At 38.1% G+C, this 24,723-nt stretch overlaps 1 protein-coding gene across 1 annotated transcript in view; it reads right to left on the bottom strand.

Annotated features, from left to right (window-relative positions):
- CRB1 (crumbs cell polarity complex component 1) overlaps nt 1–24,723 on the bottom strand; it is a 276,850-nt gene that overhangs the window by 121,812 nt on the left and 130,315 nt on the right. The window contains exons 3-4 of the mRNA XM_036835111.1: nt 13,058–13,639; nt 2,257–2,452 (exon numbers count right to left, since the gene is read on the bottom strand). Of these exons, the coding sequence (XP_036691006.1) occupies nt 2,257–2,452; nt 13,058–13,639 (778 nt within the window). The remainder of the gene's footprint in view (nt 1–2,256; nt 2,453–13,057; nt 13,640–24,723) is intronic.

Genomic DNA, 24,723 nt, shown 5'->3' with positions numbered 1-24,723 from the left:
GTTAATATTGTGAAGCAGTAGAGACTGATTTATATCATCAAGGCACATTTTTATATAGAGAGCCCAGAAAAGAGGTCCCTTATGAAAAATGAAACAATAAATTATGAAAAAAACAGGAAAAAATCTCATTATATAAATTTTGACTTATGTTTTCTTATTTTCAGAGTACAAGAATATTTTAGTCTTGCTATTTGTAATCACTCACTGATTAAGTGGGATTATCTGACAGACCTAAAATACAAATCTGTTGGGGAGAGTTGTTCACTTTATCAAGAATAGGCTTTCAGTTTAGACGGTCTCTCCTTGAGGATCTAGTATCACAAAAACATGGGCTTACACACTCAGCTTAGATAAAATGAGTGTCTGGGGGGAGGGATACCTAGTATTGTATAAAGAGTAACAGTCCTGTTCACCACGGCTGTGTGTCTATTTACCACCAACACAGATATTAAGATTTCACTAAGGAATCTTAAATATTAGCAAATATAAGTGACTACAATTTTTATACATAATTTTGCTAGCTAGAAATCCTCTATTCACTATTCCATTTACTTAATTAAAAATACCTACTACAAATCTACTATGTGTAAGACATTGGAGACAAGAGCCCTGTGGTCACGGCTGGCTAGTGGACCTCAATTCACGGAATCAGTCTCCATTTGAATCTTCCTTTGTCTGCAAGAACCTTTCATGGGGTATAGTTTCTGACTTTCCCACACTCCTCATAGCAAATGTGTTAATTTTTTGCTGTGGGAAAATAAAGTCAGGTTGTAATTGCTGACCTTGCAATGATCTCAAAATTTAGGTCATAAGAGAGATGTGGATACAGTAGAAAAATTATTCATGGCACACACTCAGGTGAAGAGAGGAAAGCTGGCAGGTTCAGCTTTGCTCTGTTTGCATTTCCATAGGCATTAAAAGCGTTGTGTGCCTTCTGTTCTGATGCTTTCTGGAAACAGTGAAGCATGGCTGGGAGAGCATCCTCCTTTTGTCTGGAGCGCTTGTGTGGAAACTGCCTTTCTGGTCTATGTGTTGCCCAATTACCTGTCTCCAGGTGTGAAGATTCATGCCACTGGAGAATCATTTGGGTGTAACTGAAAGTCACAGGCAAGACGTGGAGAATGGTTATAGTTTACAAAAAAAAGTTCTACCACTTTGCTCTATTTAAAATCACATTATTTTCCTGGGTATATATGAAGCACATGTGCCTTTTATTGCTGCCCTTTTGAGTCTGATTCACTTTAAAATTCAGATTTGGGATAAATTATATCTTATTTATTAAATAAAGGAAAGTTCAATTCTAGGCCTCCTTTTTCAAAGAATTAACTGTGTGAATTTGTGGGGGGATGGGGGGGTCACCTAACTTCCCTGAACTTTAGACTCCTTATTGTAAAGGGGGAGCTTTAGTGCCCATCTTGCCACCCACTGAGCTGCTGAAGGATCTGTCAAGGCAATATTAAATGCTAATGCTGTTAAAACTTAAGTTTTTAATAACTCGATGCTTGTGGTTTAAATAAGTATTAGAAAGTTCTTTCAAAAATATTTATATGAATTCAACTACCATTACCCAAGTTTATTATATGCATCATATTAAGGTGTAATTTATTGTTTTATTTTTGTTTTTGTTTTTACTGAAAAGCCAACGATAGACTCTAATTTGGAACAGAATTACATGGCTACTTCTCATCGTTCTGCTGTCTTCAAAGTATTCACCCAATTCTCCAAACACCTAGAAATTCAAGATATAATTAATTTAATATCAACGCCCTTTCCAACACTGTTTATGTAAAATTCCTAAAGGATTTATTTTTCACCACTTGATTTATATGCTTGTTATTTTATAAATACAATCTTATATTCACATATAGCTTTGTTTTTCCATCTACAAAAGATTTGGAAGGTAGATTCCATTTGTTTTTCTAGCTTTGTTTTTCCATCTACAAAAGATACGGAAGGTAGATTCCATTTGTTTCATGGATTTGGAAGGCTGGCGCTTTTCTGTAACAGAACCAGTTCAAGACTATTACAAGAATGACTTGGAAAATGCTCCCTCTTGAGACAGATGGCGTCCAAAGGTTGCATTATTTTAATAAAATGTGAATGTTACAACTTTTTTATATTTAAAGTATAAAAAGCAATCTGCACATTTTAAGCCAGCGATGTGAGATCTCCAAATTCACCAGAATGACTGGTGCAATAGCTTCTGGTCAGTGAGTTCGCTCCAAGCCAATGACCCAAACGTAGGAGAAAATGTACCTGTTGGCTCCATCCACGCACAGCCCCCCATGGAGACACGGCCCACTGGCACACTCATCAGTGCTGAGCTCACAGCCATCACCCAGGAGGCCGGGCGCACAGTCACAGAAACGGGCCTCCACAGCATCCTGACAGGTTGCCCCACTGAGGCAGGGCTGGGACCGACATTCATCAACTTCCAATTCACAGTTTACACCTTTTAAAAAAGTCGGCACAGAAAAAAAAGGCAAAGTTTTAGCAAAGCGTTAATATTTTCGCTCTTTGGCAATGCTTTACTTAGCAGGGCTCTTGTGAAACGTGATGTTGCCCCAAATAATTTTCCTCCTTAATTGTAATTGATATTAACTTCCTGGCATACTTGTGGGATGTCCACAAAGCAGAGCAGCTGTCACTTACAAAGAACTATTGCATACAACAGCTCGTGGCTTTTTGGTCTGAGGACACAAATCATTCTTAGGACAAAGTAATTGTTTACTGTACTTTTGTTGGAAGCCTGAAGGGGACTGGCTAATGTCTTTAGATTATTTTTAATAGGCATCATATTGAACAGTGGGTAAAAGCTCAGACTCCAAAGCCAAACGGCCTGGGTTGGGATCTTGGCACAGCCTCTTTTAGCTGTGTGACCTTGGGAAAGTTCCTTAACCTTTCCTTACCTCAGTTTCTTCACCTGAAAAATGGGACCAATAGTTGTAATTACCCCATAGGATAATTATTACAATTACAGTGTGTTCTAAAGTGTTTATGATAGTACCTAGTGTATACTAAGTGTTTGCTAGAGAAAAAAAAAAGTACTTCTTCCCACAAAATTTATTGTACAAATATGACGTGCAATTCTTTCCTTAAGCGCCCCTTTTGCACAGAAATATTTACATTTTCTATAGTGTTGTAAAATGCTGCTTTTAAATAGAAAATCAATTTGTGACTTAAACTCGTTATAATTAGTGGTATTATTTGAAGCTACTTCATTTTAAGGTAATGTTGCATTTTAAAAGAATCTGTATTTACCCCCTTGCCCAAATAGTAGGTGAAGATTATTTTCTAAGCAAACCAAGTTTAAGATTTACAAAAATGGTCACACTGAGATAGCAAACTACTCCACTGAATCTGCCAAAACAGTATCTGATACACAGTCATCAAATTTTCACATAGGTTTTAAAAGACACAAAAGGGGGGCTACCTATATTTGCCCATCTTTATTCCTGTGCCTATGACCCAGGGTAATAAATTAAGTATTAAAATGATATTGAGGAGTTTTCAAATAACTCAGAGGTTTTTAGTAGTTTGATTGATATTGTGCCCTCTTTCCTGATAGGAAATACAATAGGATATTCTAACACCACCTGCCATTTACAACCGTGACTAGATTCTACAAATGCGGAAGTGAAAAGAGACGCCAGCATATTAAATTTGGTTGTTTTCTGAGAGGAAAAAGAACTTAAATTTTATATCACTAAAGATGGAAAGTTGTGGAATAGTATTTGTTGCAGGTAAACGGCCTGCCATTTGAGGCTATTTCTCACCCGGTCTGTGAATGAGATTTTCCGTATCTGTTTCCATTGGTATCAGTAAGGGCAAGAGAAAGAGCACCGAACTGTCCGGTGGAGTCCTGTGTCTCACTCTGTCTCTGAAACAGCTTTTCAGCAATGTTTTTGTATCTTTTTTTCTGCCATGTAAAATAACACAATAACAGATACCTCTTTTTTAAATACTTTCTAAGAATATATGAAAGATAAAAATGATACATTATTTTTTTAAAGTTTTATATAATTATTTTTTAAACACATGTAGCAACTGAAACTATAATGTGTTAGCACACCATTAAAATGACACTGATCAGTCAGTACTAAGAGAGAACTCTGCCCACCCCGAAAGGATCCATCCCTGTGGGCTCCTGGGGTGCTCTCTGAGCAGACGGCAACTGGCGCTCATTACACAGCTACCATGTGCACATGCAGGGTGAGGTGATTTCACATGTGTTCTTTTATTCCATCCCAACACATTTAAGGTACACTGACTTGCCTGTGTTCCATAGCTAGTAAGTGACAGTGTCTCTGCCATTCCTGTCTCCTCCTAGTCAATCCAACTCTCTATAATACCTTTGCATTATGTCCTTTGGTATTTTAGTCATCTATATTTGCTGAAAACTATTAACATATAAAGCCAAACCAGTGGTTTAAAACTTGTTAACACTTTCCTAAATTTTATTCCGTAATTCAAATAAAATTCATATATTCATCTGTTATACACCCAGGTTATTTCCTAATGCTTAAGAAATACATTATAAACCATTATTTTAAATACTGCAGCTCCATTTATAGCAACGTCGTTCAAATGCTTTAGCTTTAAAGTGATCCTGATGCATGTATAAGAACGTGTTTCAATAACTTAAATACAGTTTCAGTTCAAACAACTATTTACTTTGGATTTATTTGATTTGTTTGTATTACTCTTAATATTACTTAACAATGTGATTCTTACTGCAGCTTTTCACTGCTACTGATATGGAAAAAAAAAGAGATTTGGTCTATGTCTGCGTGATGCCAAAATGGCTGGGTGAAAAGTGATAAGTACAGTCAGTCATCCAGATGTTTTTGTTTCTCCAGATGCTTGGCTTCATAGGTAAAACATCTGGAAAACTAACTGATTTTCAGTTTTCATTTGGATGTTTACTGTTACATGCATGCAGCCATTAAGTATAGACAGTTAATTGACCTTCAAAAACATACCTACATACACAGTGTGGTCCAGTCTATCTGGAAACATTCTTTTTACGACTAGTGTTACTATGTATGGCGCCATTGTCATTATAACTCTAGGTAGCAGTAGAAATTGAATGCAGTTACACTGAGTAGCACTTCTGTGGCTGATTGTCTAATAAATGGAAAATTCATAACTGTAAAATTCTTTCACAAAATTCATCCAGGAACCCAACCAATCTGTTGGAATTGGTTTATAATTCTGTATGAAACAAAAGAAGAACTCCCTGCGCACCCTGCTCATAGCTGGCAAGGCACTAAGAGGAGGAGTCGGAGAGAGACAGAGTTTAGGTTGGAGCACGCCATCCATAACTACTGCCTAAACCACAAGCCCATCATCAGAGCAAACACGACGGGAGAGACATCACCCCTTTCGAAAACATCTCTGCCGCCCTTCCCCCTTGCATTCAGCTCACTGCTGGTCATGCAATAATGACAATAAGTGTAGCCAGAGGACAAAAGCCTCAGCTCTACATCCCGGAAGTGGTGCAGCCCTGCTCTGCTCATGGCCCACGTCTTCTCTCGAGCGTTTCCTGACTCTGCGCGGATCTTCCTTTGTGCTTCCTCTGCACTCTGTTCAGAGAGAGATGGTAATTTTTGTTTACACTCCTCCTCCCTGAATAAATTTTGCCTTAGTCATCTTTATATTTCCACGGTCCGGCACAGCGTCCAGTGCCTTGCAAGGCTGTGATAAATATCTGCTGAGCAAATAGCATGTGTTATTTTGTGCACTCATTCAACAAACATTTGTCAAAAGCCAGAAACTACATTTCCTCATAAAAACTATTTCAAATGGCTCTAGTCCTGAGCAAAGGCTTGAACAGTGTTTAACTGCCTTTACATGACACCACCAAAAGTTGGTCAATTTAATAACTAAGAGCATATAGAAAAACAACCATTTTCCTTTGATAAAATAAAGATACAGCCTGTGAAATTCAGAATTTCTCTTTAGGCTGTTATACATTATTTTCCTTTGAGGTCTGAAAGATAATTGTTATGGGTATATTACATGGTGAGTAAAATTTGAGATATCTAGGTAGGTGCTCACAGAATCAATATTTAAGTGTTATTTAAACTGGTGTCATATATTGAGTATGTTTATATAAATATGGACTATTTATTAAAAATTATTCCCGGTAAATTGATGTAAGTTCATCAAGTTTTATGTCTTAATTTTATAATCAGGATTATACTTTCAGTAAAAAAACTTTCAACAGTAACGATAATAATATTATTTCTCATGAAATAAGCTTATATTTTATAATATATAATACTTTTATTTTTCCCAGATTATTTTCATGACCATTAAATTACCCACTTGATTCATCACAGATGCTTCAAAGTGCTTTAGTTGATCAAAAATACATTTAGGCATGATGGAACATCAAGAATAGGTTCTAATCTCCACACTGACTGAAATTCAAAATATGCCTTTAATAAATGCCACTGTAATTGCAGTGTCAGAGTTAGCTACCTCTTAGAATCAGAGGTGAGGACTACTGCAGAAAGCTCAGAGAAGAACATGAAGAATTATCAAAAAAAAAAAAGCTCTGATAGGAAATTTTAAATGAGTAACCGTCATGTGATGCAGAGAAGTAGGGTAAGTTTCAGGTGTGGATGTGAAAGACGCTGCATGACGATCTGGTTGATCTAAACTTCTAAGGAAGCCTGCATGGTTGCTAGAAATATTGTGAAGGATAGACCCGTGCCGAATAATCTGGACATCCCGCCAGAGGGCAGAAGAGAGCAGGCCGGGGAAGGTGTGCTCTCATTTCGTTTGCGTGATCCGTGATCCTTCAGTGTTCATTTCTGTCCTAAATTTTAAAGGAAAAAAGGTGCTATTGTGATACTTCTCTTTCACTCTTTCCTCTCAAATAATAGTCCATTTACTTGGATAATTGTATTACTCTCCATTGGGCACCCTAATTCTACCTTAACCTCTCCCTTCAGCATATCCTCAATATAATAAGTAAAGACATTTTGTTAAAATGCAAGTCAAGGGACTTCCCTGGTGGTCCAGTGGTAAAGAGGCTGCCTTACAATGCAGGGGACGGGGGTTCGATCCCTGGTCGGGGAACTAGGATCTTGGGGAACTAGGATACCATATGCTATGGGGCAACTAAGCCCACATGCCACAACTACTGAGCTTGTGTGCCTCAACTAGAGCCCATGAGCCACAAACTACAGGGCCCACGCACTCTGGAACCCGTGCACCACAACTACAGAGCCCGCACGCCCTGGAGCCTGCGTGCCACGACTAGAGAGAAGCCCGTGCACCACAACTAGAGAGAAGCCCGTGCACCACAACGGAAGATCCCGCATGCCTCAACGAAGATCCTACATACTGCAACTAAGACCCAACGCAGCCAAAAATAAATTAAATAAATAAAATGCGAGTCAAACCATTTCAGTTTTCTGCTCAAAACTCTCCAACAAGTTTGGGATTAACAGATACTCACTATTACATATAAAATAGATAAACAACAAGGACCTATTGTATAGCACAGGGAACTATATTCAATATCTTACAATAACCTATAATGGAAAAGAAACCAATTCACTTCCCTGTACACCTGAACCTAACACAACATTTAAATCAACTATACTTCAACAAAAATTAAAAAAAAAAAAACCAAAAAAAAACCCTCCAACAACTTCCCATCTCATGTAGAGGAAGAGCCAAAGTCAGTACCACGACCTGTAAGTCTCAATAATCTGACCCTATTATGTCTCCTCCTTGTCCACTCCACTCCAATCACATAGATCTCATTGCTGCTTCTCCAACATTCCAAGGACTCTGCCTCAGGGCTTTTGCATCTGCTGTTCCTCTTCCAGGGGTGCTATTCCACAAGGCATTTGCCCGACTCCCTTCCTCACCTCCCTAGAACTTTATTCTCCTGTCAACTTCTCAGTGAGGCCTTCCCTGGTCATTCTACCTAAAGTTTAATCCCTAATTCCCTCTATTTTTGTTTTACATTTTTCCACTGAGTTTATCACCACCTACCCTACTACATATTTTTACCTACCTATTACTTATTTTATACATGTCTATCTCTTCCTTCTTGAATGTAAGGGGACTTTTTCATCACTTTTCTTATTATATTTACAGAAACAAAACAATGCCTGACACATTGCAGGGACTCAATATATACATATGTGCTTGTTCACTAAATTAATGATTGAATTCAACAAATATTTATTTTTACCCATATCATTTATCTGGAACTGTTTCCAGTAATAAATAGTATATATACATATGTATATACTGTATATATAAAATAAATATATAAGTATGTAAAATATATAAAATAAAATATAAATATATTAAAATATACATATAACTACTTTGTGTTGACTTTTTCCTCGTCTCATAAAATTTGTGAAATAAGAATCAAGGATGCCACATGAGAATCCATGTAATTGTCTACATCGGTGGTTCTCAAAGTGTGGTCCCCAAACTAGCAGCACCGCCTGGGAACTTGCTATACATGCAGTTCTTGGACCCCACCTCAGAGCTATTGAATCGGAAACCGTACTTTAATAGTGAGTCTGTTGCATGCTAAAGTTTGAGAACCACTGGTAGGGATTATAAATTCATTAAGCTGGAAATGGCAATTGAACTTCTAATGCATTCTCATTTTCGTATTAGGGATTTCAAGTTTTTTGTTGGTAAAATAAGTTTGGAAATATTCCGGCTTTGATAAATGTCAGCGGGTCTTCTTCCTAGGGATGGTACACTACTCTTCCCTTACATGCCTATACCCCTCTTCCAGGCCTGGTCCTCATGTCTTACACCTGGTCTTGCAATGGCTTTCTAACTAGTCTCCATGTGCTAACTGGTCTCCGTATACTAAGACATTTTCTTGAATATAAAGTGAATTTCTTCATATATTTTTGTTTCTGAAATAGAGGTGGATCTTACAGTCGATAAGTACATTTAATATAGTGTTTTTTCTTATTTCACAAAAGATTATTTTTATACCAAAGATCTGTTTTACAGTTGAGGAACTAAGATATTTTCCTATACTGTTTTGCTTCACCGTGCATCCAACTAGCCTTCCCCCTGCCCTCCTGTAGCTCTATTTTTCTCATGCTGCAGGCATTTTAACGTGAAAAATGTTCATTAGTCAATCGGGCTAATTCTAACGAAGACTTCAATTACAGAATGATCCATTGCAAGCCCTTGAACTAAAAGCAGTCACATGCTCAAAGCTAATATTCTTTTCATTTAAAAAACGTTGTCCACTGTTCGCTTTCAGCTGAAACGGAGTTTTTGCTTATGCAGCGCAGATTCCCGCCAGCACCTTGAGCGCCCCTCGGAGCCCGCTGCTGTAGCTCATGAATCACCCGGGAGGAGGGCGCAGAGCAGAGGAGCCCCGCAGGGTGAGCCCTCTCTCCAAGTGCTACCACTCTTTCCTCTCCTGCCTCCCTGTCTTTGAAAATTTATTGCGTTTTCTGGCTGTGCTGCTCAGAGGAACGCGGGCCTTTTCCTGTAAGCCGGGTTCTTTATGATCACTCTAAATTTGGACATGGCCCGCGACAGCTCGGGCCTGTGATGTAGTTTCCGGGATGCGTCAGGAGGGCCGGGGCGAGCCGGAGCGTCTGCGAACCGGTGCTGAGGGCCGAGGGCTTCCTTCTGTCCTTTTCAGCTCCAGCTTTTTCCCTGATTCTATAGACCTTCTTTGGGTTTCTCATTAATTGGCCTGGGCTGCCATGAACACTGGCAACCACAGCACAGCGCCAAAAAAACAAGCTTCCTTGAGGGTCTAAAGGTTGGGGCTGTGCAAGAAAATTTTCCAATTAGGTTCACATAAACTTAATTTCTGGCTCGCAGCCTGGCTGTGCATTAGAACCATCAGCTAAATGTGGTTCTCGGGAGGCAGAAACGAGCACCTCTGGCTCAGAGCTCCGTGGGGAGTTGCTCCTGGGCAGTCAGGCCTGAGAACCACGGAGGAGATCCCAGACGCGGGCTACCTCACTGTGGGAGGAGACTGGTGATCAAGCCTAAATCACACCTTTCTCTCTGAACAAGCCTACCCAGCTAATAATAGACCTGGTCCTTACTGCCTTCTGAGTCGTTCACTGAAATGCTGTTTGCAGGTAAGTTGTAAGTATGTCCCTTGAAAAGCTGAAATAATAAAATGTAGCTGATTTCTTGGAAAACAAAAGGAGAACATATTTAAATAGGGAACAACACTTTTATATCAGGGTCTGGGCAAGGGAAGTGTCCTCACTGTGGACTCTGCGTGTTTTAGGGAGGAAAAGGCATTGATCCTTATTAGGCCCAGCAGGGATATGACGAAGCCACAGGATACATTAATTTATTGCGCAGTGAAATGCCTTATGATGGAGTTTTACTACATTTCACATTTGGGACACACCTGTGACATCTTTTATGCCTAAGTTTAAACCACTTAAAAGATTCATTACAATCCAATTAAATTAAAATGTAAACGTAAAAACACGTAGACTGTAAAACATAATTTTTCAAGCTGTGTTTCTGCAATTATAAGACTGTTTCAGAAAACTGTAGTTAAAATGGCTGAAACATTTGATCTCACATCTATTCCTTTTAGTCACCATTCAGGATATTGTATTAGGAGCAGGAAACCGAAGATATTATCTTAATAAACTATAGTGGTTTTTAAATGTGACCTTTATAAACAGAAGCAATTCCAAACCAGCCCTACAAAAATTTACATCTCATTTTTATTCAAAAATTAATAAAATTGATTTTGGTGGTGAGCACACTGCAGTGTATACAAAAGTAGAAATATAATGCTGTTTGTATGAAACATATAATGTTACAAATCAACGGCACCTCAATAAAAAAAATACTTTAAAAACTTAATAATTGAAATCAATTGCTATAACTCAATTAAAAGAATGGATATGATAGTATGGCGTATGAACAAGGGGTTTTTTCATGTAGAAGTACTGTTTTATAAGCTCCTTTAGTATGCCCCATAACTTTTAGCATAGTATTGGTAATTCAAAGGCACTCAACAAAATAATTTTCCATTTGACACAAGCATTCTACCACCATAAAGTGTGCATAAAGTAAAAGAGAAAGTAAAATCTAGTTTAATATCTATTTATTATACATCAGTTTCATTACTAGGAAGGGTGCCCAGAAAGATAAGGAAGAATTAATTAGAACAATTCACTAACAGTTTATTAAGCCACCATTATTCACTGTGCTGAGTACTACTCTTTTTAATTCACTAACTTAATATAATAAATACCCCCAAAGTATTGATGAATTAAAGAACAAATATAAGAAATGACTTCTTTCAAAACTAACACTTCAGTGGGAGGAGACAAAAACACAGATATCTGAAGAAGAGGACAGAATACAGGAAGTTCTTTAATAGAGGTGCAAACTACTATGGAAGTAATAAATAATCATAATTACTACATAGCTACTAGTAAGTCAGAAATACTTCTTGAGCTGGGTGGTGAACTGAGGATTGAAAGTAAAGAAGAACTTCACAGAGTAGATATTGTGAATCGAGGAAGGGCCTTCCAGAAGGATGGAAGCCACTAGAATAAGGAGTGAAGATGCCTTGAGGAGATAGTGCTTTGGTGGAATGGTGGGTGGAGATATGACAAATAAGTAAGGGACAAATTATGGAGGGTTTTTAGTGAGACATTAAAATTGGTCTCTATGTAGTGGGGAGCTCTCAAGGCCCTTCAGAAGGGAACAACACAGCCAGGTCTATTTTAGAAGGATTATTTTGGAGGCATTGTTCAGAACCAGTTGGGGAAGATAAGAGTACATTCTGGAGAACGTACTGTGCTTCACACAAGAGATCTGACGGCATGAGGCAAGGCACTGGTAACAGAGTGGATGAGCTCAATTTGGGAGACCTCCTGGATGTCAAAACAACAGAATTTGAAGATTAGCTGTAGGTGAAGGTCAAGGGAGAGGGAGCAAATTTTATATCAGAGCCACTAGGGATATGTCTACTTTGTAAAATAGACATTTCTAGAATCTGTAATATTAGCAAAATGATCCTGGAGGGTTCTGGTACAAATTTTGAAGGGGAATATTTTTTAAATAATTATATTGCTTAGCATACTTGGAAAAAGAATGACAAGACCAAGAAGTAAGTGTCAAAGGGTTGGGAAAAGGCAAGTTGAAAGCCAAATACCCCAGGAGGCTACAAAAGTGGCACGAACTAAGGGAAAAAGAGGCATGCCAGGAGAATGATGTCACAGAGCTAGTAGTTAGGAAGCCCGGGAAAGTGGTGAGCAGAAGTTAGAACGAACGTGAGAAAGCAAAGACCCCTTACAGTAGATGGAAAATCCACAGAGTAAAACGGTGTAAGGAAGATGGTTGGCATGAAAAACTGACCTAAATGGGCAGCTGACTCAGGAGAATGGCGGGAGGGGGGAGGAATGGAGACTGAGCGTGAGGATAATGAACAGCACGTAGCCTTGGAATGAATGAGCTGCTTGTTACTCTATTACTAAATCAACATCAGCAGAAACTTTGTGAATAGGTATGAGGGACTATTACTTGCTATTTCCAAGAGATTCAACAAGAAGTGACTTCTTTATGAGTAAACTCATGACTTATCTCATCCACCATGCTCCGTCAGCCTTGCTATCCTTGGTATGTTTATCACACTTCGACACTAGAAACCCATCTACCCATATCCATCCTGTGGCCTGCCCCCCACAGGCTGCGGTGGCAGGAGAGGGCACATGTTAGGTTAGCTAGGACGAAGGGCATCTGCTCTGCCGGGGAGCCTGTACTGCCCTGACCTGGAAGGCTAGGCCCTGCAGAGCCCACTAATTCTAGGCTGAATCTATGTTTTAAACAATGTAGGACTCCATTTAAAACAACGACAGTGACAGTACACAAATGCTTAGGCTCAGTGGATTTTTAGTAGTTTAGGAAGCTTTCTATCTGTTGATGAGTTCCTGTCAAGGCCATTTTCATAAGCAGTTGGATGGGACATAATAGGTCACTTCTGCTTCTGTCACATTAAAGAGAATGCTAAATACATCATCTGGGATTCGAGTGGAATCACACTTACCAGAGTAATCGTGGGGACAGATGCAAGTGTACCGTCCTATCTCGTTGAGGCATGTGGCCTCGTTCTTGCAGGGCTCTGACACACACTCGTCCACTTCCAAGTCGCAGTGCCTGCCTTGATAGCCTGGGACACAGAAGCAGGAGTAGTCATTGATTCCGTCCTGGCACACAGCACCGTTGTGGCAGGGGCTGGACGCACACTCATCATGGTCCAGCTCACAGAATCTTCCGGCATATCCAGCAGGGCAGATGCACACAGGGTGCACAGGGTCCTGATGGCAAAAGCCTCCGTGTTGGCAGGAGTTGGTGCCGCAGGGAGCAATGGCCGTGTTACAGGTGGTCCCACTGTACCCAGGAGGACATCTGCACAGAACCCTCCTCTCTCCTGGGGCGCTCACACAAGTGGCATTTCCTGGACAGGGACTGGAGAAGCAAGGGTCTTTCTCATGGTCACAGTCTTTGTCCAAATTAATGGCCGTGCCTGAACAATGGCAACTGCCGTCTTTGGAAAAATCCTTGCATGTAGAATCGTTTTGGCAAGAAGTTGAGAGGCACTTGGTGTCATTTTTATTGCAAAAGGAATCTACAAGGAAATAAAAAATATCAGGATGAAGCTTACAAATAAATGGTGGACAATAAATTAAAGAAGTTCCTTCTTTCTGTTCTTCATGCATCTCAAAGAAACTCAATGAAATACATAAATGACTGCATTCTGGTGATGAATTTGTCAAATGATGCCTAATAATGACTTTTGTCATTAATGATGATTTGTCATTTTTTTTCATATAGCTGCTAATAAGAAACAAAAATGGCTGGTTTCAGATTCTTTGCTTCTCCTGCATTTTCCTTTCTCAGGTGTAAGTGCTGTTGAGCAATGGGGTGAATTGTTAAATTGTCCCATAAATCCCAAATTTTGAAATTCACATTCTCTCATGGAGAATTTAGGGGGTATACTGGGAGATGAGATACAAAATTGTCTCTGAATATACGAACTGAAACTAATATTTGAATGAATACTATACTTTGGCTTATGACTGTTTATCACAATCACCATTTATGCTCTAAAAAGAAAAGCATAGAAAAGTAAAAATATAAAAATAAAAGAAAATACCAACTATTTGTGGAAGGTCTACTCTCTGTACCAAGCATGTCAGGTGTTTCACAGATATTATTTATAATCCTCACAGCAACACAATATTGTGTACATCTTACAGATGACAGATTAAGTCCCACCGCAAGGAAGCAGATGCTGTAAAGTTTATGAACTTTCAATTTTCTGAAAGCGTCTCTGTTCTAGGGATACATTTTAAAAATTCTAATTGGAATGATAACCTGCAAGAAAGCAAAAATTCTATGATTCTTTTCCAAATTCATTGGCTATCTGCATGTGTACAAAGTTTCCCTGAATCTACACACATTATGATCACAGAGAATCTTTATGATTTGGCAACTCAATTGCATCAGCTCACAAAACACTGTCTTTTGCATGTGGATTTATCTAATACATCATTCTCTTATTTTTACTTCCTGTCTCACAATATTACTCACTAATGTAATAGTGGGTAAGAGTACAGGCTTATAATTTTAAAAATTACAAAATGTATAGTTTGCTCTTATGAGACATAAATCAACTACTTTCAGAAGAAAATAGCATGTAAACTTTGGTAAATATGTATAATGATAAATTTCTTTCCTCTCTTCCTGCAGAAAGAGAAGTTTTTTTTTTTTTTTAACATCTTTATTGGAGTATAATTGCTTTACAATGGTGTGTTAGATTCTGCTGTATAACAAAGTGAATCAGCTATATGTACACATATATCCCCATATCCCCTCCCTCTTGCATCTCCCTCCCACCCTCCCTATCCCACCCCTCTAGGTGGTCACAAAGCACTGAGCTGATCTCCCTGTTCTATGCAGCTGCTTCCCACTAGCTATCTGTTTTACATTTGGTAGTGTATATATGTCCATGCCACTCTCTCACTTCGTCCCAGCTTACCCTTCCCCATCCCCGTGTCCTCAAGTCCATTCTCTACATCTGCATCTTCATTCCTGTCCTGCCCCTAGGTTCTTCAGAACCTTTTTTTTAGATTCCACATATATATGTTAGCATACAGTATTTGTTTTTCTCTTTCTGACTTACTTCACTCTGTATGATAGACTCTAGGTCCATCCACCTCACTACAAATAACTCAATTTCGTTTCTTTTTATGTCTGAGTAATATTCCATTGTATAAATGCGCCACATCTTCTTTATCCATTCACCTGTCAATGGACACTTAGGTTGCTTCCACGTCCTGGCTATTGTAAATAGAGCTTCAATGAACATTGTGGTACATGACTCTTTTTAAATTATGGTTTTCTCAGGGTATACGCCCAGTAGTGTGATTGCTGGGTCGTATGGTAGTTCTATTTTTAGTTTTTTTGTTTGTTTGTTCGTTTTTTGTTTTTTTAAATTTTATTTTCTGGTGATGACATGATATAATCCATGCAAAATGTTTGACTTTATACCTATCTCATAGCAAGGATTTTACAATTGTCAGTTTTTATAATTGGTAATATTATTAATGTTAATTCTTCGTTAATCATTCTCTAATCTTGCATTTCATGAAACAACACTCTCCAAAGGAAGAGAGCCAGTTGCTCGATCCCCTGCATGCAGTGCACGGGGCTGGTGCTATCTGTACTGTAAGCCACCATGACTTTGCCCACGGGTAGGAGCATTGCTGTCTTTCTTTATTTTTTAACATCTTCATTGGAGTATAATTGCTTTACAATGGTGTGTTAGTTTCTGCGTTATAACAAAGTGGATCAGCTATACATATACATATATCCCCATATCTCTTCCCTCTTCAGTCTCCCTCCCACCCTCCCCATCCCACCCCTCTAGGTGGACACAAAGCACCGAGCTGATCTCCCTGTGCTATGTGGCTGCTTCCCACTAGCTAGCTATTTTACATTTGGTAGTGTATATATGTCCATGCCACTCTCTCACTTCGTCCCAGCTTACCCTTCCCTCTCCCCGTCTCCTCAAGTCCATTCTCTATGTCAGCGTCTTTATTCCTTTCCTACCCCTAGGTTCTTCAAAACCATTTTTTTTTTTAGATTCCATATATATACATTAGCATACGGTATTTGTTTTTCTCTTTCTGACTTACTTCACTCTGTATGACAGACTCTAAGTCCATCCACCTCACTACAGATAACTCAAGTTCGTTTCTTTTTATGGCTGAGTAATATTCCATTGTATATATGTGCCACATCTTCTTTATCCATTCACCTGTCAATGGACACTTAGGTTGCTTCCATGTCCTGGCTATTGTAAATAGAGCTGCAGTGAACATTGTGGTACATGACTCTTTTTGAATTATGGTTTTCTCAGGGTATATGCCCAGTAGTGGGAGTGCTGGGTCGTATGGTAGTTCTATTTTTAGTTTTTTAAGGAACCTCCATACTGTTCTCCATAGTGGCTGTATCAATTTACATTCCCACCAACAGTGCAAGAGGGTTCCCTTTTCTCCACACCCTTTCCAGAATTTATTGTTTGTAGATTTTTTGATGATGGCCATTCTGACTGGTGTGAGGTGATACCTCACTGTAGTTTTGATTTGCATTTCTCTAATGATTAGTGATGTTGAGCATCCTTTCATGTGTTTGTTGGCAATCTATATATCTTCTTTGGAGAAATGTCTATTTAGGTCTTCTGCCCATTTTTGGATTGGGTTGTTTGTTTTTTTGATATTGAGCTGCATGAGCTGCTTGTAAATTTTGGAGATTAATCTTTTGTCAGTTGCTTCATTTGCAAATATTTTCTCCCATTCTGAGGGTTGTCTTTTCATCTTATTTGTGTTTTCCTTTGCTGTGCAAAAGCTTTTAAGTTTCACTAGGTCCCATTTGTTTATTTTTGTTTTTATTTCCATTTCTCTAGGAGGTGGGTCAAAAAGAATCTTGCTGTGATTTACGTCATAGAGTGTTCTGCCTATGTTTTCCTCTAAGAGTTTTAAAGTGTCTGGCCTTACATTTAGGTCTTTAATCCATTTTGAGTTTAGAGGAGTTGTTCTTTTTTTTTTTTTTTTTTTTTTTTTTTGAAACTTTATTTATTTATTTTTGGCTGTGTTGGGTCTTCGTTTCTGTGCGAGGGCTTTCTCCAGTTGCGGAGAGCGGGGGCCACTCTTCATCGCAGTGCGCGGGCCTCTCACTGTCGCGGCCTCTCCCGTTGCGGAGCACAGGCTCCAGACGCGCAGGCTCAGTGGTTGTGGCTCACGGGCTTAGTTGCTCCGCGGCATGTGGGATCTTCCCACACCAGGGCTCGAACCCGGTTCCCCTGCATTGGCAGGCAGATTCTTAACCACTGCGCCACCAGGGAAGCCCAGGAGTTGTTCTTTTTAATGTGGTCTGGCCACTAACTGGGTGATGAGAAGATGGAGAACATAATGATTGACTGGTTCATCACACAAGAGTGAGAAGATTTTCACAATTATCTTCCGTGGAGTCTTTCTGGCAGCTGACAGTTTTCCTCCAGTGCCTGAGCACAGAAGGTTAACATATGCTTATATGTTATCAGGAGGGTTGACCTGAGAGCAAACCTTTTCTAGTCCCTATGGAAAAACTCAACTAATCATCCTTTCATCCTTTTACTATAGTTTTTTTTTTTCAGGTACTGGTTTTCCAATCACATCTTCAAATGTATGACTGGCTTCTAGTTGTTCGTGTCTTAGCTACAATGTCACTTCCTGAGAAAAGCTTTCTCTGAACTCCTTTTCTAAACCTTTATTGTTTTGCTTTCTAATACATATGAAATGTTCTTATTTCTTTGTGTATATGTTTGTTTTCTGTTTTCCTCATTGCAATCTTAGCTCCATGGAGGAAAGGGGAAGACCTTGTTTCTGGTATTTCCTGGGTCTATAACATTACCTGTCACATTGTAGGTGCTCAGTACATACTTATTGGAAGAAAGGGGAGAAATGTCACCACAGAAACATGGAAGGAAGAGTGCTGTGCGATCACAGGGCTCAGGGCAAATGTACCAGGGAAAACCTCACTGAAGAAAAGGTACTTGAGATGTTTTTTTAAATGAATGCAAGTGAAGGAAGGGTATTATTTTCAGAAGAAAGAAAAAAAAACATGAGAGGTACTGGCATTCTCTGCCAATAGTATGAAAAGTATGAGGGTGTAGGGCAGAGAATAGGGAGGAAAAATGAAGAGATATTTAATAGTTCAAACATTTGGTTGTACTTAAAGTTCTTGTGTCCAAACTGAAAAGAGACAATCAAATATTACAAGTCTGCTCTCTTAACTCCCACCGTCAAGGGCCTATTATGAAATTATGTTTTTGATTTTGTTCTGTTTTGTTTCATTTTGTTAGTGGTAATGGTGATGGTTTTTTCCTTCCTTCAAAAATCAAGAATCTTCATTTAAGCCATGAATTGAAGCATTTGTGTGGAAAAACACACAGCAAAGAAATTAGCATTTATATCCAAGGCCCTTACAGTGCAATTTTAAAAATAAATTTCTAACAACATTTGTGTAAACATTTTACAGATGTAAAACTAAGTTTTATAAGGAATAAGTTATTTGCACAGTGTCATAGAGAGGTGGGATTTGAACCTCTGGTTTGTCTGATTCCAAAGTCCATTTCTTTTTACTGCATTATTTTAGAAGTTAGGATAATTTGGATAGAGTTTCCTACTTAACCATGGTGATATTCACATAACTGTTACTTCTGCTGCCTTCTAAACCCCATGAAAGACCTAAAGGAATGGCAAATAAGCACAATGAAAAATGCTCAACATCATTGGGGAAACAGAAATTTAAAACAGTATGACTACACACCCATTTGAACGGCTAAATGACAAAGATTGACAATACCAAGTGTTGGGAATGTGGAGAAAATGGAACTCTCCTTCATGCCCTCTTTATTATAACTGATCTTTCCTGTCTATGTATTAATAATTGTATTAGTCTTTCAAATAATGGACTTTGACTTTGTAGAGTTTGTTTATACTATCTTTTCTGCCCTATACATTTCCGCTTTTGCCTTATTTTCTTAATTTTTCTTTCTTTGGATTTAACTTGCTGTTTACTTTTTCAGATTTTTTCTAATTTATTAAGTTAAGACTAAAATTTTTTTCTCTAAAAACACAGCTTTACTGTGTTTCTTACAATTTCTTTTCATTATATTCAAAATATTTTCTAATTTCCATTGTGAGTTCTTCTTTGCCCCATGGAAAATCTACAAGAATCAATTAGATCAAGTTTGTTAATTGTGTTATTTAGAGCTTCTATAGCAGTACTCATTTTTTTCTACTTTTTCTCTCTGTTGAGATTGATGAATTAAAATCTCCCATAGTGATTATAAATTTTCTATTTCTCTTTTTAGTTCTGACAATTTTCACTTTTATATTCTGAAGCAATGTTCTTATGTTCATAGGAATTCCGAATGGTTACATCATCCTGCTGGTTTGACCCCAGTATATTCATAAAATATCCTTTTTTGTCCTTAATAATGCATCATACCTTAAAAGACTACTTTTATCATTATTAATATTGCTATATCAGTTACATACATTGCCGGGGGAAATTCAAAATGGTGTAGCCACTTTGGAAAACAGTTTTGAAGTGTCTTATAAATTTAAACATACATTTACCATGTAACCCAGCAATCCCACACCTAGGTATTTCCCCCAAGAGAAATGAAAACATAATGCCCATACAAAAAATTGCTTGCAAAATTCTTAACAACCTTATTCATAATGTCCAACACTGGAAAAAACCCAAATGTTCATCAACTGGTAAATAAATTCTAATATATCACATGTTGGACTACTACTGCGGAATATAAAGAAACAAATTACGGATCCACAGAATAACATGAAGGAATCTCTGAAGTATTATGCGAAGTGAAAAAGCCAGACCTGCTGTATGATCCCATTTTTATGACATCCCAGAGAAGCCACAATTATAACACTGGAAGCAGTGCAGTGGTCACCAGGGAATGGAAGTGGTTGAAGGGACTTAATGCAAAGGGGCATACAGGAATTTTCATGGAAACATTCTGTATGGTGATTGTGCTGGTAGTTACTGATCGTATGCATTTGCCACTTAAAAGTGGTGAATTTTATTATATGTAAATTATACCTCAATAAATCAGACCCCCCCCAAATCCTAAAATAATACAGAAAGGAATAAGTCATCATAAACTTGCAAGAGCCAGGGCAGAGGTTGAGGAGGTAGACAGCCATAAATACACATACACATACACACTGCAAGTGGGCGAGTAGTACTAGTCTTAGGAAGCCAGAAAAAGCAGACACCATGCCAGCTGTGGGAGAATCCCAGAACCAGGCCAGTTTATGCCACAGAACCCCAGACAGGTTCAGGAATTAGGCGTTCCAGGTACTTCTGAAATGATCGTGCAAGTGGGGCTGAAAAAAGGAAGGTTGTCTGGAAAACTCATTGAAAGCAGTTAGATGCTCATATTCCATCTCTCACACTAGGAAACTGCAAGTTCGTTTCTCCCATGAAGGCAGATTCAGAGACACTGGTGATGCAGGAGTGGCTGGGTCTGGTCTGAAGAGGGAATTAAGTGGATGTCTATACAGAATTGTGAGGCACTTCCCAACCTCATTTCTAATTCATTTCTAAAAATGCCAGAAAACAGGTTTATACTCCAAGCAGGAAACAGAGTTATTTCTCTTGGCCAGCCTGAGTGAAAATACTTTCAGATACTGATATGGGATGTCATCCATTGAAATGACCCAGCCTGATCACTCTAGAATAAATCCTAATAAGCTGGCAGACCCTAGAACATAAAGAAAGAGCTTTCAAATAGCTCTTTAATAAGAGCTATATATGAAATGTACATAAGTATATAGGGCATAGTTATCCTTTAATTATACTTTAAATTATACTCTAAAAAATAATGATAAATGAACATTTTTGTATTCACTAATCAACTTAAGAAACAATAGTACTTCCTTATTATATATGAACAGACTGTATGAGATTTCCAGACATTTGAGGAAAACCTCTAACTAAGATCAAACACAAAGACCAAAACATATTTTTTTTAAAAAAAAGTAACTTGGAAGAGGCAAAGACAGTGTAGGGAGAGGACCAGAACTTATGTAAATTTGAGAATTATTATTTTTAAAGAGTCAAGAAAAGATATAGCAGCAATGAAACAAGTAGAAGGGTTATAAAGATAAACTTCTAGAAAACAAGAGATCTTTGAGATTAAAAATACAAGTAGCAGAAATTTAAAAATTCAGTTGAGTGATTGAAAGTTAATGCTGAGAAAAATCTCCCCCACCTCACCCCCACAAAAGAATTACCAAGAGATTGGAAATAGGAGGTAGAAAAAACAGGGAACTAGAAGATCAGTCAAGGAGGAATTTCGAAATGAGACACCAAAGAAAACAGGGAGGAGGTGAGGGGGACAAGGAGAGGAGGGGGAAGAAACTTAAAGTTATGACAGAATATAAAGAATGTTCCTATCATTAAAAACAAGTGAGTTTACAGATTTAAAGTTTCTATGACATGCCCTAGAAAATGAATGAAAAATAAATCCACAGCAAGGCACATCATTTCCCTGAGGTGGGACAGGAAACAGTTCATTCACAAAGTATCAGAAATCGGAATAGCATTTGATTGATCAACAGAAACACTGGAAACTAGAGGACATTAGAACAATGCCTTAAAAATCTTGAAAGGAAATAACTTCTGAATTAGAATTCTACGCCCAGCTAAACTATCAATCACATTAGAAGGGAGAAGAGAAACATTTTCAGGGATTCAAATTTTCACTTTTCAGGGAGCTTCTTGAAGATATATGGGCCATGGAAATGAGGGTGTAAGCCAAGACAGAGAATGGAATCTAGGGTACAAGGGATCTAACAAAGGAAAGGAGCAAAAAATGTTACTGAAAATAGCTCCCAGATGGCAGGTGTGCTGCTGGCTTAGAGATTAACCAGCCCTGAGAGCAGAAAAAGTGGAGCTCCAGGAAGGATTCCAGGAAGAAAAATGCACAGAGTACCACATGTTAGAAAATTAAACAAAACAATTGGAAAAAACCTCTTACCAGTATTAATTCTAGGAAAATTGAATGTTGTACAAGAAAGGAAATGAAGTCATAATATACCATGTAACTGAAGAGAATTCTTTATAATAACAATAATGGTAATAAGGTAATGATATCAAGTAGAGCTGGGGGAGTGACTGTGTGTGTGTGTGTGTGTGTGTGTGTGTGTGTGTGTGTGTGTGTGTGTGTGTTTGAGACCTGCAGGAAGGTTCAATCCACTTTTATCATAGTAGAATTCCAAGAGATTATGCCAGTAGCTAAAAGTGAAAAATAAAGCCTAGCCTATTATTTAAAAATATATAAAGAAGAACTGTAAGAAAGAGCAGGAAGAGTTTCAAGTAGTTGCTTCTGGGGAGCGCAGGCTGGGAATGAGAAGCAGGAATGCGGGTGGTAAGAATTGTACTATTGTTTCCTTATAACTCTCAGTAACTTTTAAAGTATTACTGAATAAATGTAATACAAAATATCCTTCAAAGCAAAATAGGTAGATTTATAATATAGTCGCACACACACACACACACACACACATGCACACACACCCATCGCTTTGCTTACATGTGCACTTCGAATTATGTTTTCAGTGCTGGTACTGGACAAGACGATCCACCAAGCACATCCTTTTACTGGGTCTTCTCTGGGGGTGATGTTGTTATTGGCACCATTTGCTGTCTGGGTTTATGGGTGTGTCCCTAGGTGAGATGCTGACAGGCCCTCTTGGAAATGCGGTCTGTGACCTAGGCATTATTAACTGATGCTTCAGCTACTAAACAAGCAAAGACAATTGCCTATCAAAAAGAAAATAATATTTTTCAAATATGAAAAGGAACTGCAATTTACTGCCTTATTAAAAACAACTAATTAAATAGCCAACTAAGGAAATAAAAGCAGAATATGCACAGACCAATGATGGGAGTGTCATGAAGTAAGGGTTATGATTATTCCAGTTTTGTGCACGTAAGCTGAAAAAGAATCTATCATATATACTATTACATTGTACCATGTACACTGTGTGTACGCTCAGTGAACAACAAAATAATTCTTATAATGATAATACCTTAAGAACAAGACTTAAATGGACATACACACAAAAACCTTATATAGGAAGAGAATTTTGTTTCCAGCTTTCCTATGAGCCTTAGACACAGGGTAAAAACTTTACTGGGTGTGAAGTGTAACTGATATTCTCAGACCAATTTATAGAGTATGCCAAACTATTTTCTTGTAGTAAAGTCTGCCATCTACTGGATATTATAAGAAGTTCTAGAATAATGGATTTCAGGCTTTTTCGTTTTTCTTAATTACAGCAGAACTCCTCCAAGGAAAATGCCATGAGTAATCCCAACACACAAAACTGGAATGTGGACCAGCTCAGGCTGAAGAAGGGGAGGAGACCTTGCAGTCCAGTCACTCAGCCTCCCACACTTTCTGGAGATGCCTGCAGGGAGCCCTTAGGGGTTGAAGAGCAATTTGAACTCTCTGTTCAGGACAAAATAAAATATTTTATAGAGTTGCTGTAATTCTTTTGTATTTGCTATTTTACTATTGCTAGTGCTAAAAACATATGCATATATTTTAATATAAATATACATTATATATACATTACATACAAATACATATACAAATATATATATATATTTGCTGAGAAGGAAAAAGTAACTTGACCAGTTTTAAAGAAGATGAGTACTCAAACTTTAGTATTTATGTGTGTGTGTATTTTCTAATAATTTGATTTACTTGGAAATGGCCATTTTGGTAATTTAGCTTAGTTATAAAGTAGAATATATTTATTCAGAGCAATGAAACACTGCAAGGTGATTACAGGGAAAAGCATTTTAATATCTCCGAGATTACTATCTATAAAGAGTACTCATTCCTTTGTCCTTGATGGTTTTAATGTACTTATCTATGAAATAGACAGGTAATTCTCAGATTTAATAATCATCAGTCAAGAATCTGAAAATTTTATCAACTTTCTTTTTATTACCAATATTTTTGGCAACATCTGGACTGGCCAACCATAGGAGACTTGCCAGAGAGGGAGAGAGAGTGCCGGAAGAGGAGCAAAGTCTGTGAAGTGAAACATGCCCTATCAATCCTGGCTCTGCCACACACAGCCTCAAAGAAGGAGAGAACAGTAGAACCCACTTCTTAGGGGTTTTGTGATGATTAAGTCACTAGATTTAAATGCTTGGCAGACATATGGTAAACGCTCAATAAATGTTAGGTCTTATTGTTATAAGATGCTTAGAGATCGTCTGGGGTTCCTAAATAGAGAAGTTACTAGATTAATACAAAATATAGCAATAACAATAATAACAAAAAAAGTGCCATTTACTAACACATTGTCACTGCAGGAATTTTATTTTAGGAAACAAAACACAGACCCAAGTATACGCTTACACGGAGAGCCTACCGATGGGCTCATTCAACACACCAGACACTTCCCGTAAAGTACCTGGAGTTGCTAAGGATCAAACCGAGGTAAACGCAGTTTAGACGTAGGAAAAAATCTGCTCTCACCCAAGAGTATCTTACCATCTCACTCTATGTTGAGTACCATTTAAGTCTGGGGCTCAGAGAAATACCACATG

This window comes from Balaenoptera musculus, chromosome 1 (assembly GCF_009873245.2).
Source record: "Balaenoptera musculus isolate JJ_BM4_2016_0621 chromosome 1, mBalMus1.pri.v3, whole genome shotgun sequence".
NCBI lineage: Eukaryota > Metazoa > Chordata > Mammalia > Artiodactyla > Balaenopteridae > Balaenoptera > Balaenoptera musculus.
Note: the sequence above shows the minus strand (reverse complement) of the source record. Positions and strands in the feature narration are given on the sequence as shown.